The sequence below is a fragment of the Macaca mulatta genome, chromosome 5 (assembly GCF_049350105.2).
Source record: "Macaca mulatta isolate MMU2019108-1 chromosome 5, T2T-MMU8v2.0, whole genome shotgun sequence".
Classification (NCBI taxonomy): Eukaryota; Metazoa; Chordata; class Mammalia; order Primates; family Cercopithecidae; genus Macaca; species Macaca mulatta.
In genome coordinates, this window is record NC_133410.1 from 48,341,632 (window position 1) to 48,359,332 (window position 17,701).

The following is a 17,701-nucleotide window of genomic DNA, read 5'->3' on the forward strand; positions in this document are numbered from 1 at the left end:
ACATGTACCCTAGAACTTAAAGGATAATAAAAAATAAAAAAATTACTTTCTACTACGTAGCCTCCAGGCTCGAAGAATGAAATTATCTCATAAAAGAGATAATTTATAAAGTCGCTAACTGTGAAAAAAGGGACAACAGGGGGTTCCAGAACGTCCCCGCCAGCCTGCCAGGAGAAGACCAGAGACGTGCGTCACAACAGTCCAAAGTGAAGCCTCCCCACAACGCCCTTCCCCGCCATCCAGGGAACTGGCGGGGCGCGGTTCTTGGTCCACCGCTGTCGCCTGCGCAGTCGTAATAAGGCTCGTGAGCGCCACGGCCTGAAAGAGAAGGGCGGAGGGACGAGTATACGCATGCGTCTGTACCTTGGCTGCTAGCGCTTAGACCCCGCAGTGAGGTCTGACGTCATTTCCTGCCGTAAGTAGACTGTGCCTCCGGGTCGCGGTCATTTTGAGCCCCTGTCTGGGTGACTTCTTGCGGCTGTCCGCCCCCTCCCCCTCCCCGCGGTACCTTGCACTTTTCTCTCTCCTTGCCCCCTCTGGAGTCCCCCCTCCGGGCCTTCTGTCCCTGATCGCTTGGGTTCGCCTTGCCATCGCCTGCTGCTGTGGTCGGAAGGTAGGTGAGGTGCCCCAGACAGCCCCGTTGTTGCTCTCCGTGTATCCCCTCACCACCTTCGCGGCCATCCACGACTTTCGCACCTTCCGCCATTTTCCTGCCTGTGAGGGTGGACAGATCGCTCGGGTCTCGGCCTCCTGAGTGCCCGTGACCGCAGGAAGCGACGGAGTGCTTCTGGGGGTGTGAGCCGGGGAAGTTCGTGGTCACGGATGCGTGTGGGGTTGTTGCTCAGTCTGTAACAGCAGGTGGGAGACGGACACAGTAGTGGAGGATGGAGTGCGGGAATCAGCGGTTATAGGCCGCTTAGGCTTTAATCCAGCTTTCTTTTGTGTTGAGAACTTAAAATGGTATTGTCTCAAGGGCCTTGTCAGCCCTGACAGTCTTCCTGGTGTTTCTGGGAAGGATGCTGTTATGGGAAATAAGAGGGTTTCATTTTTTCTCATACGATTGTAGGGTAAAAGTAGTTAATTCAGCAGGCTCCATCCATCCATGAATTCAGCTGACCCTTTTTATTCCTTTTCTCTTTTTAAGGGATTGGCATGTAGTAGGCCCTCATGGCTTATTGACTAAATGAATTATGGAAGAGCTCACTTGCTATCCTCATTGTGCATGCCATTCCTGTTTCCATGCAAATTGTTTTTAAAATGAGAGTAATCATGATCCGACGTAAACATTCTGTAAAATGCAGTTACTTGATCTGTTGATTTAAGTCCCAATATATGAGTTTTAAAAATCGAACCAAATAAAAAAAATGTATATTCTTGGAATTTTTGCATTTTTTTCTTAATATTCTTGGGGAGGAAGGAAATTTGGAGATACAGAATTGGCTGTTAGTTTTACATCACAGAGAGAAGGATGTGATATCCTTGTTATTCCGTAATTTTTGAGTGCCCATTTGTGGGAGAGGTTGAATGTTTCTCATTATTATTTCATTTTTTAATATGGAAGCTCACAAATGACTTGAAATTTTTTTCTCTTCTATTTTGGGGAATTATCCTAATCATTGGGCATAGATTTGAGAAACAACCAAAACATACTATGTGAAAGAACCCATTTTCAGGAGGAAAAGATACGTCTGTTATTTTATTGATATCTAGATAGTAAAAAACATTATTAACTTATAAAACGCTTATGCTTTTTCAATTAAGGGACTTAACCTGAATAGTGAGTTCCAAATTAATCAGTAAGTCTGTTATTTTTTCATCTAGCTATTTATATGTGAAGTACTTAAGATATAGTAGTGTTTAGTAAATATTTGTTGATTGGTTGCTGTATAGACTAGTAGTTTTACTATATCATACGTCTTGATTTACTTTGACCTATCTAGTGATGGTTTCTAATACTTAATATGTAATGTTTCTGATACAGGAAAAATGAATGGGAGGGCTGATTTTCGAGAGCCGAATGCAGAGGTTCCAAGACCAATTCCCCGTAACTATCTATTAAGTATTTATAATTAGAAGCACTTCCTATGTAAAGGAAATTTCACTGCCTTGAGTAACAGTGGCAGGTGGGCTGGCTTCATGGGCATGTGCAGACAGTGCCCCATACTTGGTTTCATATTCTAGTCTTGTTATCTTGAAATTTGTAATCATTTGGACAAGGAGTCCCACATTTTTATTTTGCACTGGACCCAGCACATTAGGTAGCCAGTCCTGACTAGCAGATAGTAGCATTAATTCTATTTGAAGTCAAAGTTTGTTAAAAGTGTATAAGTGGCCTGGCCTGGTGGCTCATAGTAATCCCAGCACTTTGGGAGGCCAAGGTGGGTGAATCACCTGAGGTCAGGAGTTCGAGACTAGCCTGGCCAACATGGTGAAACCCCGTGTCTACTAAAATACAAAAAATTAGCCTGGTGTGGTGATGGGTACCTGTAATCCCAGCCACTCGGGAGTCTGAGGCAGGAGAATTGCTTGAACCCAGGAGGTGGAGGTTGCAGTGAGCCGAGATCGTGCCATTGCACTCCAGCTTGGGCAACAAGAGTGAAACTTTGTCTCAAAAAAGAAAAAAGAGCATAAGCCAGTTGTTTTATTATTTGAGTTTAAAAAAAAGTGGGTGCCTCTTGTTAATATTTAGGCTAAGATAATTTTTCAGACATAGTTTTATTGTGGATAATTTAATGTTTCCTGATTTTTCTCTGGTAAAAAGACATAGGACCTGATTACATTCCAACAGAGGAAGAAAGGAGAGTCTTCGCAGAATGCAATGATGAAAGCTTCTGGTTCAGATGTGAGTTCAATTTTCTAATTAATATAATTTGATCCAAAATTTGTACCTGAAATTTTGACCTGAATTTGAACCTGAAATTATAATAACTCCGTATAGAACAAATTAGCAAACTTTTTGCATAGTGTGGTTGTTATTAAAAGAGATTGATTAAGGAAATAAAGGAATTGCACACATTTTAAAGTAATTCTTTCCAGATTTTTTGTTTAACAAAACCATGAGGTAATTTTGTTGATAATAGTAATAGTTAGCATTTACTGTATGTACATGGATTATATAAAAACAACTCAATAAGCTTGATAACTATTATTACCCACACTTTACAGGTGAAGGAATTGAGGTTTAGAGATGTTAAATGGCAACACTTAGTGTTACATCGGTGATAAATTACGATGTTTGGAGTTGAAACCAGGTCTGTCTGAAACAGATTTTACTCTTAATGCTTTTAACCATTACGTAATAACAGGTTAGTTCCCATTTTATCATTGTGAAATGTTGTTATACTACCAGCTCTTGATTTCTGACTAGGAAAACGTATATATTTTTGTGTATATCAAGATTTTATTTTTTAAATACAGAGATTGTTGGAAGCAGTACCCAAAATATACTCTCACTATTGAACAAAGAATTGGTATTGTTTTACTTGGAAACTGTAGTCCTTTCAGGTAAAAAGGAGGATGAATTTTTTTATTGTTGTTTTTTGTTTTTTTGAGGCGGAGCTTCGTTCTTTTCGCCCAGGCTGGAGTGCAATGGTGTGATCTCTGCTCACTGCAACTTCTGCCTCCTGGGTTCAAGCGATTCTCCTTCCTCAGCCTTCCGAGTAGCTGGGATTACAGGCATGTGCAGCCACGCCCAGCAAATTTTTGTACTTTTAGTAGAGGTGGGATTTCACCATGTTGGCCAGGCTGGTCTTGAACTCCTGACCTTAGGTGATCCACCTTGGCCTCCCAGAGTGCTGGGATTATAGGCATGAGCCACCGCACCCAGCAGATTTTTTTTGAAAAAGGCAACTTGGCTGGGCACGGCGCCTCATGCCTATAATCGCAGCACTTTGGGAGGCAAAGGCAGGAGGATTGCTTGAGTCCAGGAGTTCAAGACCAGCCTGGGAAACATAGAGAGGCCTTGTCTCTACCAAAAATGAAAGAAATTAGCTGGGTGTAGTGGTAGGTAGCTGTAGTTGCAACCACTTGGGAGGCTGGGACTAAGGCAGGAGGATCCCCTGAGCTGGGTAGATAGAGGCTGCTGCAGTGAGCTATGATTACATCACTGCATTCCACCCTGGGTGACAGAGCCAGACCCTGTCTCAAAGAAAAAAAGGTCAACTTAAGCCATTAAGGAGGATGTATGTTTTCATCAGTGAGCCTGATATGTATGCTTAAAATGTGCAAGGTACCTGTTGGGAAGATAAGTTTTATGAAAGACAGTCTTTGTCCTGAAGTAGTTTTCTTTATTTGTTTTTGTTTTTGAGACAGAGTCTCACTCTCTTTCCCAGGCTGAAGTGCAGTGGTGTGATCTCTGCTCATGTCAACATCCTCCTGGGTTCAAGTGATTATCCCACCACAGCGTCCCGAGTACCTGGGACAACAGGTGTGCGCCACCATACCTGGCTAATTTTTGTGTTTTTAGTAGAGATGGGGTTTCACCATGTTGGCCAGGCTGATCTCGAACTCCTGACCTCAGTTGATTCACCCGCATTGGCCTCCGAAAGTGCTGGGATTACAGGTGTGAGCCACAGTGCCCAGCCCTGAAGTAGTTTTATATGTGGTGAGACAAAACTAATATGTAAAACACTTAGACATTAAGTGTGTAACTGTAGAAGACTTTTTAAAGAGATAAATTAATTAGAATTGACTTACTGAAATTGAAAAATTTGAATAACTTTTCACATTTTAAAACTCAAAATTTTCTCAAAATTTTACCAAATTTCAATTTGGTAAAAACTGAAGCCTCTTTCAGTTTTTCAGTTGTGTTTTTCTGTAACATAAGGTAGCATACCTGAGTTGGAAAAAGACCTTTATTTGTTAAGCAAACAATACTTTAACAACTTTATAATAATACTATAGGCCAGGTATGGTGGCTGTAATCCCAGCACCTTGGTTTTCTTTTGTTTTTTATTTTTGTAGATACTAGGTTTTGCCATGTTGCCCAGGCTGATCTTGAACCCCTGAGCTCAAGCGATCTGCCTGCCTTGGCCTCTCCCTAAGGTGGAATTTCAAGCATGAGCCAGTGAACCTGGCCCTAGCACATTGGGTGACTGAGGCAGGAGGATCGCCTGAGACCAGCAGTTTGAGACCAGCCTTGGCAACATAGTGAGACCCTGTCCCTAACCCCCCTCAAAAAATTTAAAAAATATGAAAAAATTGATAGTAGAGAAGTGAAGAGGAAAGGTAGAGTAGCATTTGGATGAAAGGAGTAGTGAACAAAGGCAGAGTTTGCAATAACTTTATCTCTACTAGAGCCATGAGTCTGAATTGATTGGAACAGAGGTCTTTCATTGAGGATACAACATAAAACATAATAATGAGTTAAAGATTTGATCCATTATATCGTTTAGGTTCTTGAGCAGAGGGGGATGATGTGTAAGGTTTTTTTAAGGAAGGTTAGTTAACAGTGTGCAAGATGGGTAGAAGGGTGAGAAGTTGTACTAGGTAAAATCTGTTTTGAGCTTTTGGCAGTAACTTAGGCATATATATGTAGTCATCGATGAGATATAGTTGATTATTGTGTCATTTGGACTGGAAAAGATGAGCTGGCAACGAAAGATTTTTTTAAAGGACAAATAACAGGATTTTTTTAAAAGTTCGACTAAGGGGGAATGAAGGAATGGTAAGAGGGAGGTAATAGCTTTAAGATAACCAGCTTAGGACACTCAGTGATGATACTACTGAATAAAAGGTTCAGTTAGAAGGAGTTCTTGTTTGAAGATGAGTTTAGTTCAGACATTTTGAGTTCATGCTGCAACATTTGATTGTGGAAGATTTCTAAGCAACTAGAGATAGAAACAAAAGTATACATGAAAAATTAGTTTGTTGTGGAGTTGTGTTGGTGAATTCGCCTATAAATTAAGTGTAGAGATAAAAGTGTGAAACTGATAATAGTTTCTGCCATGTGATTAATACTTAGGATTGATAGAATAAAGGATAAAGTTTGGATAGTCATGGATAAGGGAACAAGTGATAATGAAAGAATCAACAAAGACCAAGAGCAGTTAGGAAGATATAGGAGCTCTGATAGAATCTTTGTCATTTTATCCTCCAATATTCAGAGACTTGCAGATGTTTCAAACTAGAAAGAACCTGAATAAGAATTAGGTGATGGTGTCCATCTTAATTTATGATGACTATGCATCTAAAACAGTTATTCTCAACTGGAAGCATAATTGGAACAAGTTGAGAATAATTGTTTTAGATGCATAGTTATCATACATTAAGGACTTCTATAAAATTTTCATGGCTCATAGAATGGGAATAGCTTTTTTTTTTTTGTTCCCGAGAAGGAGTCTCACTCTATTGCCCAGGCTGGAGTGCAGTGGTGTGATCTCGACTCACTGCAACCTCTGCCTTCCGAGTTCAAGCAATTCTTCTGCCTCAGCTTCCCAAGTAGCTGGGATTATAGGCGCACACCACCATGCCCAGCTAAGTTTTTGTATTTTTAGTAGAGACCGGGTTTCACCATGTTGGCCAGGCTGGTCTTGAACTCCTGACCTTGTGATCTGCCCACCTTGACCTCCCAAAGTTCTGGGATTACAGGCATGAGCCACTGTGCCTGGCCAGAATGGGAAGAATTTCTTAGAGAACGTGGCTATATACTGTAGCAACAGTTTTGTTTTGTTTTTTTTAAATCTTTGAAGATTATATGGAGTAGATAGGATAAAATGATCTATTTTCAAGTCTTGATGACACAGGATTAAGAAAAAGACAAGTCCGATAGAGGGAGTTTGGGATTATTTTAGTGTTGGGCTAATGGTTAAATAGATGCTAAGGTGGCCAGATTTATTTCTGGCTGATAAATGTATACTGTTGCACATGTTTAATATTCTAAATAACTGTGACGAGGTTATGCCAAAAATACATTAAAGGGTAGTGAACAATGTCAGAATGCTCACGTATACCAGACTCTTAATAGTGGGACATGTGGTATATGAATAGTACAAAGCTAAGTAATTTCTGTGTATTAAAACAGATAAATCACAGATTGAAAAGACGAAAAGTGGCCAGGTGCTGTGGCTCACACCTGTAATCCCAGCATTTTGGGAAGGTGAGGCGGGCAGATCACTTGAGGTCAGGAGTTCGAGACTAGCCTGACCTACATGGTGAAACCCTGTGTCTACTAAAAATACAAAAGTTAGCTGGGCATGGTGGCAGGTGCCTTTAATTCCAGCTACTCGGGAAGCTGAGACAGGAGAATTGCTTGAACGTGGGAGGCGGAGGTTGCAGCGAGCCGAGATCGTGCCACTGCACTCCAGCCTGGATGACAGAGTGAGACTCCATCTCAAAAAACAAACAAACAAAAAGACAAAAAGCATATAATAAGGACAGGCTGAAGACAGCTTGTTAATTTTATACCTTATCTACATTACTGAGAAATTACAGCAGCCAAAAAATTACTGTATTAATAGGTAGCATTTGACTCTTAGATAACCAAGGTGTTGCATATTATAGCATCAAACATTGAAATGTAGAAGCTTCATTGTAACCAGATGATAGGAAGTTCAATGTGTAATTATCAGAAGGATGATAATCATGCATTATGAAATTTTGTACTTTAACATTTGTACTTTCGAATTAGATAGTCTGTGCTGTATGTGACATATTTATGCAAACAAATAATGGCATCTGTCCTACTTTGGAGAGTATCACCTCGTGACTTGATTAGAAAAAGGTGGTAAAAGCATTTACAAATTTATAAAAAAGCACTTACTAAGGTAATTTTTTATACATTTTTTAGGTCGGTTAAATATACTTATCCTGTTTTAAAATTAGACTTGTTGATCTAGGGACCGTTCTCTTTCCTTAAGATAACTTTGTTTCTATACTGACCTACGTTCCATTAATCTGAAATACAACTATGAAGGCATCTTATTTCTAGGTGCTTAAAATCATGACCCTATGCACTGACCTAAAATCACTATGTCTGTGCCCAAACACACGGGTAGGGAAGACCCTGTACATATAAGGTCAGTTTATTGCACATTCATGTTAAAATAGTTCTCAACCGCCAGAATTACTGAAAAGATGTATCATTTCCTATTTGTATCAGCTGGAGTCTATGAATAATATTTCATACATGTGTACTATTAGTTTTCAAATGATACGGTATAAGAGTGATAAGAGTATGGGCCGGGCATGGTAGCTTAAACCTGTAATCTCAGCATTTTGAGAGGCCGAGGTGGGCGGATCACTTGAAGTCAGGAGTTCAAGACCAGCCTGGCTAACATGGTGAAACCCTGTCTGTACTAAAAATACAAAAATTAGCCAGGTGTGGTGGCACATGCCTGTAGTCGCAGCTTCTTGGGATGCTGAGGCAGGAGAATGGCTTGAACTTGGGAGGCAGAGGTTGCACTGAACCGAGATTGTAACATTGCACTCTAGCCTGGGTGACAGAGCGAGACTTCATCTCAAAAAAAATAAAAGAAAGAAAAAAGAGTATGGACTCTGGGGCCTGATTGGCTGGATTCAAATCCCAGCTCCACTTACAGTAGCTGTGAGATTTTGGGCAAGTTCCTGAGGTCTGTGTGCTACAGTTTCCTTATCTATAAAATGGGGATAACTGCCTAGCTCATGAAATTATTATAGGGATTAATGCAATTTAATTAAGTGTTGGCTATCTTTATTAAATAGCTATCAGTATTATTGTGATTAATGAAATAAAAATTTTTATTGACTACAGTTAGGAATATAGAGTAGCTTTTTGTTACTGTGAGGGGAGAAGAGTTTAAAGAATTGTAGGAATTCTTGTACATATTGAATATAGTTCGGGACTGTGGTAATAACGTGCACTAGGTTTTGGTCAGCAGTATTATTGATTTGCCTATAGAAACAGATTATTTAACAAAACAGAAATTACATAATGTAGTGGAAAAGGCCACTGACTGGGGAGTCAGGAGACTTGGGTTCTGATCTCAGCATTACCACAAACTAACCAGCTGTGTTGCTTTGAGCAAATGACGTGTCTTTTCTGGATGTCAGTGTACTCTGATTAGAATGAGGACTAGATAATCTCTGAAGCCTCTTTCAGTCTTACCATCGTCTTTTTCTGTGACATAAAGTAGAATACCTGAGTTGGAATGAGACCTTAGGTTTACTCCATTATCCCTTATAGCATGAGAAGAAGCTATGCAAAGACATTGTGGTGAATGGCAGAACTAGTACTAGAATTTCCTCGAACAGACAATTACTCTGCATTAAATGGGGAAAGCATTATCCATTGTATAATGGATACAACTAACTCATTGCCTTTTATTCTTATATGATTCTTCAGTGCTTCATGTTGCAATCCTTGAGTCAAGCTGGAGAAAAATGATTGCAAATTGTACTGGTGCTATAATTAAAAGGGATTTGTCCTTTGCAAAACTTTAAATGATAATACATGAAGGCATTCTAACCAGCCAACATTAAAGAAACCGTATTTCCAGCAAAGGTAAAATCTGTTAGTAAGTAGGATAGCATGAATTCAAACCTTAGCGTTTGTGCAATTTGTGTCTGGTGGCAAAGTTAATGCCCTATTCCAAAGCGATGGATTTTAATCATGAAATCTGTGTAATAATTCAAATGTCTTAATTACTTTGGTTCTTAAATTGTCCATGTATGGTTTAGACCAGAGTTGAACAAACTAGACCATGGACCAAATCTGTTTTTGTATGCATGAGCTAAGAATTGTTTTTACATTTTTAAATGGTTAAGAGGCTGGGTGCAGTGACTCAAGCCTGTAATCCCAGCACTTTGGGAGGCCGAGGTGGGCTGATTACTTGAACCCAGGAGATCGAGACCAGCCTGGGCAACATGGCACAACCTCATCTCTACAAAAAAAAAAAAAAAAAGACAAAAAATTAGCCGGGCATGGTGGTGCATACCTGTTGTCCCAGCCACTTGGGAGGCTGAAGCAGGAGGATCATCTGAGCCAGCAGGTTGAGGCTGCAGTGAGATGAGATTGTACCACTGCATTCCAGCCCTGGTGATAGAGTGAGACCCTGTCTAAAAAAATAAAATAAGATAAAATGGTTAAGAAATCACAGGAGAAGAATATTTCATTACCTGTGAAAATTACATGAAATTCGTATTTTTGCATCTAAAAATAAAGTTTTGTTGGAACACAGCTATGTTCATGTGTTTTTGGATTGTCTCTGGGTGCTTTTGCTTTAAAATGGCAGTTGAGTAACTGGGACAGAGATTGGCCCACGAAACCCAAAATATTTCCCATCTGGCTCTTCATAGAATGTGTTTGCCAACCTCAGGTCTGGAACAGCACCCTCCAGTGTGGCAGCCAGTAGCCACATGTAGTGATTTAACTTTAAAATAACTTACAGTGAAAGGATATAAAGCAAAATCATAAAAGGAAAGGGAGCATGGAGGGAAGTCCAGCGGAAACCAGGTCCCAAGAGTTCTCCCCCCAGGGAGAGACTTCCCAGGAAGTGTAAATTTCTCCAACAGCTAGTCATAACAATGTGTGAAGTTTTATCTACCAGGGGAACTCATTAGGGACTCAGTGCCCATGGTTTTTATTGGGGTCTGGTCACTTATGCACCCTCTGCCTAACAGGTACCAAAATTCCAGACTCCCAGAATGAAAGCAGGTGTTTGGCATGAACTGTATTTGTTCAGACAGTTTGGGCACAGTGAGCCAACACACATATCAATGGGGGGAACTGTTTATAAGTCAAGTACCAAGACCAAGTTGATCACAGGATTGGTCACTCAAAGACCAACTTTCATTATCACAAAAAATTCTGTTAGACAGTGCTGTTGTCCAGAACAGTGATTCATAGCTGTTTTTAAGTTATAATCCCCTTCAAGATTATGAGTTTTGGATTTTTCACTCTTGGTTTTAGGCATATATACAGATGTAATATTTTCATATAGTTTAAGGCGTTCACTAGTTTAGAAGAAATAACATTAGTGTTTAAAATATATGCTTTTTAATTTTTGCCCCAGCCACCGTATGATTACGGTCAAATATATTTTGTATTTTGGTTTAGACAGTGTAATACAGAGCTTAAAAGCTTGAGATCTGGTATCAGACAGATTTTATTAGAATCTGCGACCAACCATTCAACTAGTTGTTTGGCCTTGAGCAAATTACTTAACATCTCTAAGCTTCAGTTTCCTTATCTTTAAAAGGGTGGTAATAACATTATCTACCTTATAGAATATGATAAAAAGTGTAATAAATGAGATAATGCACATAAGGCGCTTAGCATGATGCACAAAATTTAGTCATTATTCAGTAGTGGTTCTTGTTTGTAACTTGTTTCTTACCTCTCCCTCATTAACTTTTTCCCCTTCTGTAACTTCAGAAGTAATTTTTAGTCATTTTTACTATGTTGTCTTAATTGATGCTGTTAATGAACAGCTGGCTATTTGGAACCTAAGCCTAGATGGTTAATGAATTATATTGTTTAATATTTTGTGATGTTTTCTTAAATTTAAAATGCTCCTTTAATTTTTCCACTATGTATGCAGTACAGCTTTTAAAAATGGAAGTCTTTTTTAAAGATCTTAGTTTTGCAGTATAATTCCTAGATGGTTTTACTGATACTCATTTATCTAATGAACTTCAGACAAAATCTTTTACTTTTGTTGACGTTAACAAGGTCTTTTTCCTCCTATAGCTGTGCCTTTGGCTGCAACAAGTATGTTGATTACTCAAGGATTAATTAGTAAAGGTAAATATTTAAAATTTGAATTTATTTAGCGTTTTGGATACCATGTTTGTTTTGTGGTATTTTCCAGATCTTTAGAAAAAGTAAAGGTAACAATGTATCATACTAAACACTATGTAGTAATTCATTGATGAATTTCTACAATATTAAATATTTTGTCTCTATGGACCCACTGGCTCAAATATCATGACTTGAGAATTTCTCCTGCACTAATAGCATCATTAACAACCTTCAAGAGCAATAAAGTAACTAAACACCAGTATTAGCAGGGCAAATCTGGTCTAGGTGGGCCAATAGCAACATTATCGCCTAGGAGCTTGTTAGAATGCACATTCATGGGGACCAGGAGTCTGTGTTTTAACAAACTCCAAGTGATTCTTATATAATGATTTAAAGATCAGTAGCTCTCTAAACCAGCTTTGTCTGACCACTTGGTGGGGATGAGTGGAGGTGAGTTAGCATTATTCAAAAAATTAGAATCTCAGGGGTCTGGCAGGTGATCTATTTTTAACAAGCCACCGAGGAGACTTTCTTGTCCTAAAGTCTATTGGCTCAAATAGTACAGTGTATTCATGTGGAATTGAGTTTAGATTGAGTATTAAATGTCTTGAGTCCTGCATTTAAAATTTAGTGGAGTAAGCAGTAGAGTTGCTTATTTCATTTACTTCGTGAACTATCCATCTGGTAATGGGAAGGTGTCCTGGAAAAGGATGGTGACCTTAGGATGACCTAGAGGCCTATTGCTTTAATTAACTGGCAACTTCAAAAATGTGACTTAATGATTGGAATATATGGCCTTTTTACATTAGGATATGATGTACGGTACTTAGTTTTGACACAATTAGTTGATAAAAGTAGTTTTGGAGGCAAATGAGAGGATTTTTTTGGGTAAAAATTTGTTTAAGGAACTTCTGAAGAACTTTATTACAATATAGTACCATGACAAAAATCTTAAACATAGAAGCAAGTCAAGATATATGCATTTATATGTCCTTAAGACTAAGCTGTTTTATAGACTGAGATTGGTTCTGTATTGTGAGAGAGAAAAAAACACTTGAATTACATTTCTTTGTAGGAAAAAGTGGCACAGGGATGAAATTACAGTGTTTATTATTGTTCTGCTTCTTTTATCTGTTTTAATCCAGTGTGTCTTTTAATAATGATTGGAGCTAGGTATGCAGAAGGTTATACAAAAGAAATTTAATAGCTGCTAGTAGTTCACTGGAGGAAACAAGTAGATGTGAACATACGTTGAAGCAAATAGAAAATTTAATTACATACTTAATACGCTACTAAATTGTATAGTAGAGACTCTAAGAGTTGTAGGTGTTCAAAGAAGAAAAATCTTTGTAGGGCTGTTGTAATCAAGGAAAGTTTCTTGAAAGAAGTAAATTTTGAAGGATGGGCAGGATTTAGATTAAAAGAGAAGAAAGAACATACCAGGAAGGAGGGACCTGATGATCAAGACAAATAGGCATGACTATTAGGAGAGGCAATCAGGACTGAACTGAAAAAACAGAATCATTCAGGGAGGAGTGAAAACTCCATTAAATAGCTGAAGTAGAGCCGGGAGAAATTATAATTTGGATTAGGTTATGAAGAGGAGAAAGTTTTTTAGAGATTTTGGGTTTAGGTGCAGTTGAAGACTTTGGGCTACTTGAAGGTATGGTAGAAGTGACATTGGGAGGCCGAGTCAGGTGCATCACGAGGTTAAGAAATCGAGACCATCCTGGCCAACATGATGAAACCCCATCTCTACTAAAAATACAAAAACATTAGCCAGGTGTGGTCACGCGTGCCTGTAGTCCCAGCTACTCAGGAGACCGAGGCAGGAGAATCGCTTGAACCCAGGAGGCGGAGGCTGCAGTGAGTCGTGATGGGGCCACTGCACTCCAGCCTGGGCAACAGAGTGATACTCTGTCTCAAAAAAAAAGGTAAAAATTGGGAGAGACTTTAAGAAAAGAATTTGGAACCCACCAAGGCATTTTGCATTTAATCATAATCCCTGACATTTTGTACAGTGGTCCTTTTGTATCTGTGTGAATTGGTTCCAGGACCCTCCAGAGGATACCAAAATCCACGATAGCTTAAGTCTCATATAAAATGGCCTAGTAAAGTTTACATGCATATCTGCCTGTATACTTTAAATCGTCTCTAGATTACTTACAATACCTAAGACTATGTAAACACTATGTAAACAGTTGTTATATTGTATTGTTTAGGGAATAATGACAAGATAAAAGTCTGTACATGCTTAGTATAGATGCAGTTTTTTTTTTCCTGAATATTTTCTATCCGCAGTTGGTTGCAGAACGTGTGCATACAGAGGGCTGCCTGTATCTCCTTTCATTCACAGTTTGTCATACTCCACGTGGTCTTAGATGTTCCCTCTGTTTCTTCCTGATCTACCAAAACCATTTAAACATGCTCAGGTCTCCTCTAACTTGAGAACATTAAAAAAAAAAAAAATCCTCCCTCATTTCTTTTTCCACCTACTCCCAACTGCCTCATATTTGAAGCCAGAGCCAGACTTCATGAATGAGCACTTCACTTTTTACTTTATTTAACCCATTGCAGTCAGTGTGAGACTATCCATATATTCTACCATTTATAAGTTCAAAAGTTCAAAAACAAACAACCTGTTTGTTGCTTACATATGATGGACAGTTTTTGTTCTTGACCAACATTATATAACTTTAACCAGTTTTTCTTGAAATAGTCTATTCTGTTGGCTTCCATGATGGCATATTCCTAAGATTTTTCTCCTACCTCAGGCGATTCCTCCATTGTTTCATGTTTTTTGAGTGTCTGATATGTACTATACATTGTTGTATAGAACTAAACAACAAAAATTCATGACCTCTTGGTGCTTACATTCTTGTATGGGTTTTTTTGTCTACTTGTTTTGGAAATGTTGGTATTATTATATTCTGGATATAATATATAATATGGATGACCCTTCTATAGGCTCCTCAAACGGAACTCATCATTTTTCACAAAACCAATTCCTCCTTTCCCTTCATGACTGAGTGGCATTAGTACTACCCAGGAGACTGGGACATTATCCTTCACATCTATCCCTTATCTGCCTTGTCCAATTAATGTCTTTTAGCTCTTAAATGTCTTTATTAACAATCTACCTTCATCTGTACTGCTACTATAATTAACACAACCATATGTCACAAAGAGTATTGCATTAACTTTCAACAAATCTGTTTGCTTCCATTCTTGCTACTTCTCCTTAGGAAAATAAGCTATTTCTAGCACCTGACAGAGGGCATACATAGTGCACATAGTACTCAAATATTTGAGGGGATGGATAGCAACTGTGACACTATTCTCTTTGTCTTAACTCTCTCTCTAGATTGTAAATTCCATGAGAGTAAAGAGTGTGTCTTGTTTCCTGTTAATATCCAATATTTAGTGCCTTTATGTTGGAAGTGGTCTATATGGTGACAGTATGAAGGAACAACTTTTTAATGTAAAAATAGAGATATATTCTTACCATCTTCCTTTTCCTGTTATCATCCCAGTGGTATAAATGAAGAAACTGAGGCTAAAGGCACAGATTAGTTGTCTGTTTTTGTACTTTAATTACATGAAATCACACACTGAAGTATTCTTTTATGTAAGTTCTTTCAACATAGTGAGATTTATTTAGTAGTGTGCTGAAACTGGTTTCTACTGGCTCCTGAGAATTGGTTGTTAAATTTTCAGGAACTTCGGCAAGCTGATTTTTAAAGTGTTGGTAGTTGGCCGGGTACAGTGGCTTATGCCTGTAATCCCAGCACTTTGGAAGGCCAAGGCAGGCGGATCATGAGGGCAGGTGATTGAGACCATCCTGGCCAACATGGTGAAACCCTGTCTCTACTAAAAATATAAAAAATCAGCTGGCATGGTGGCGCGTGCCTGTAGTCCCAGCTACTTGGGAGGCTGAAGCAGGAGAATTGCTTGAACCCAGGAGGCGGAGGTTCCTGTGAGCTGAGATGGCGCCACTGCACTCCAGCCTGGCGACAGAGCGAGACTCATCTGAAAAAAAAAAAGAATTGGTAGCTTTACACCATGGAAACTGACAAACATTAAAATTAGAGCTTTTTATAGGGAGTGCTGGTTTACCAGCACATCATTGCACTTAACCACGTTGTTGCATGTAGTTGCCATATAGTTTTCCTCTGTGTGAATACACCAGTTTATCTGTCTGAACTGTACATTGATAATCGGTAGTTTTCAGTTTTCACTGTTACAATTAGTTCTGCCAAGAATATGGTGCCTTTTGATAGACATTTTGCTGGGTCATAGCTTTTGTATATATTTATTTAGCTTTAGTAGATATTACCAAACTGTAGACCAATTTATACTCCTACATTCTCACCAACACTAGCTATTTTTATGTCTTATGTTTTAGCCGTTGTGGTAAATGAACACAAATATTGATTGCATTGTGGCTTGAATTTGTAGTTCCCTGTGACCAATTAAGTTGAAGACCTTTTCATTTGTTTATACTTCATTTCAGCATATCTGTTTTTGTGAAGTATCTGTTTAAGTCTCTTAACCATTTTTCCATTGTATTGTCTTTTTTCCTATTGGTTTTGTGAGACTTCTCTGTATATTTTAGAACTGAGTCTTTTCTCAGATATAGATATGGTGATTATTTTTTCCCCACTGTGTTTAACTGTAGTTTTCAGTGTTAATAGAGTCCAATTTATCAGGTTTCTTCTTTCTAATGAGTGCTTTTTGTTGACTCTTTAAGATCTTTGTCTACTCCAAGGACACAAAGATGGTCTCATGCTTTCTTCTGTAAAATTTTTTTAAAAAATCTTTCATATTTAAATTTTTAAGCCATCTGGATTATTGTTCGATGTAGGATCAAGGTACATTTTCCCCTGTTAATGAATATTAATTGACCCAGCACTGTATTTGAAAAAACTATGCTGCAGTGTTGTCTTTCTCATAAATCAAGTGTGCAGGTGTGGATCTGTTTCTGGACTCTTGGTTTTGGTCAGTTTACCTGTTCTTGTACTTAATACCAGACTGTCTTAATTACTACAGCTTTATCATGTAGATATTGCTATCTGGTGGTAGTCAGTTCTATAATATGATTCTTCAGTGTTGCCTTGGCCCTTTGTGTTCCACATGACTCTTAGAATAAACTCTTCAATTTTTGTGAAACTTTGATTTTAACTGGAATTGCATTGTATTTATAGGTGAAGTTATAGAGAATTGCCATCTTTAGAATATTGAGTCTTTCAATTCTCAGTAAGTTTTATAACTTTCAGTGTAGAGATCTTTCATATCTTTCATTAGATTTGTTCCTAGGCTTCGAGTGTTTTTTTTGGTGCTATAATTAATTCTGTCTTGTAAAAAACATTTGTTTTTTTGGTTTGTTGTTGTTATAAATGGTTTTTCATACACACACACACACACACACACACACACACACACACATACACATATATATTTGGTCTATTGACCTTATATCAAGTGATCTTTCTAAATTTACCTGTTCTAATACTTTGTAGAGTCTTTTGGATTTTTGTCATATTTCTGTTGGTACTGAATTCATTTGGTTTTCCCTATTAAACAGTCTAGGATTCTCTAGGGTCATGGAAGAAGCTAATGTTGTAAGATTATATTTAAAGATAGCCTTTACTGATTTTTCTTTCTCTAACAGTGTTACTAAGAAATACTTAACTCTTTTCTTTAGGAATACTTTCAAGTCATCCCAAATATGGTTCCATCCCTAAACTTATATGTAAGTATAAACAACATTGTAGTTTTCATAGCTTTTTAAAACTTAAATAAAATTATTTTATCAAATATTTTATCATGTCTTACTCATATTAGTTATGTGGTTACGTGCTGTGATAAATCAGTTTGTTAAAGCATTTCATTAAGTGGATTACTTGGATATTTCATTGTTAGCATAAAAAATCATTAGTTGAAATAGGCATTTTTTGTGTCTTTATAATGTAATAGAGCTATTAA

The 17,701-nt window shown here is 38.1% G+C and overlaps 1 protein-coding gene across 6 annotated transcripts in view; it reads left to right on the forward strand.

Annotated features, from left to right (window-relative positions):
• Positions 1-405: 405 nt before the first annotated feature.
• Positions 406-17,701, forward strand: part of OCIAD1 (OCIA domain containing 1) — a 29,831-nt gene continuing 12,535 nt past the window's right edge. For 3 of the 6 annotated variants that reach the window (XM_078003395.1, XM_001103872.5, XM_015138358.3), the window contains exons 1-5: positions 406-858; positions 1,982-2,044; positions 2,762-2,842; positions 11,666-11,719; positions 17,421-17,468. In XM_078003395.1, coding sequence (XP_077859521.1) covers positions 1,987-2,044; positions 2,762-2,842; positions 11,666-11,719; positions 17,421-17,468 — 241 coding nt within the window. In that variant the 5' untranslated portion in view covers positions 406-858; positions 1,982-1,986. The remainder of the gene's footprint in view (positions 859-1,981; positions 2,045-2,761; positions 2,843-11,665; positions 11,720-17,420; positions 17,469-17,701) is intronic. The other 3 variants (XM_015138359.3, XM_015138354.3, XM_015138357.3) reach the window with 1 other exon arrangement.